The sequence below is a fragment of the Penaeus monodon genome, chromosome 28 (genome assembly GCF_015228065.2).
Source record: "Penaeus monodon isolate SGIC_2016 chromosome 28, NSTDA_Pmon_1, whole genome shotgun sequence".
Lineage (NCBI taxonomy): Eukaryota > Metazoa > Arthropoda > Malacostraca > Decapoda > Penaeidae > Penaeus > Penaeus monodon.
In genome coordinates, this window is record NC_051413.1 from 4944224 (window position 1) to 4944507 (window position 284).

Genomic DNA, 284 nt, shown 5'->3' on the forward strand with positions numbered 1-284 from the left:
AATTTTACCTGTGTTCTTCATAAAATTTAGACTGGTTCTAATAACAACAATAATAAAAACACCACCCCAAACTACTCACAATTCCTTTAACAGCCTCGTCCTTTCCGTCCACCTTTTGCACCCGAAGGACATGGTAACAAAAGTCAAGCGCCTCGAACCTCCTCTGCTGCCCCAGAAGGACAATCATACAGCAGCCAGCCCAGTTGAGCCCCTCACCGAAGAGCTGTCTATTGAAGATAATGAAAATTTTTAATAGCAAATAGCAAAAATGCATATCTTAACAG

At 41.2% G+C, this 284-nt stretch overlaps 1 protein-coding gene across 5 annotated transcripts in view; it reads right to left on the reverse strand.

Moving 5' to 3' along the window:
• The window catches only part of LOC119591312 (cytoplasmic FMR1-interacting protein-like), a 50156-nt gene that overhangs the window by 2715 nt on the left and 47157 nt on the right, over positions 1-284 (reverse strand). For all 5 annotated transcript variants that reach the window (XM_037940040.1, XM_037940039.1, XM_037940043.1 and 2 more), the window contains one exon: positions 80-227. In XM_037940040.1, coding sequence (XP_037795968.1) covers positions 80-227 — 148 coding nt within the window. The remainder of the gene's footprint in view (positions 1-79; positions 228-284) is intronic.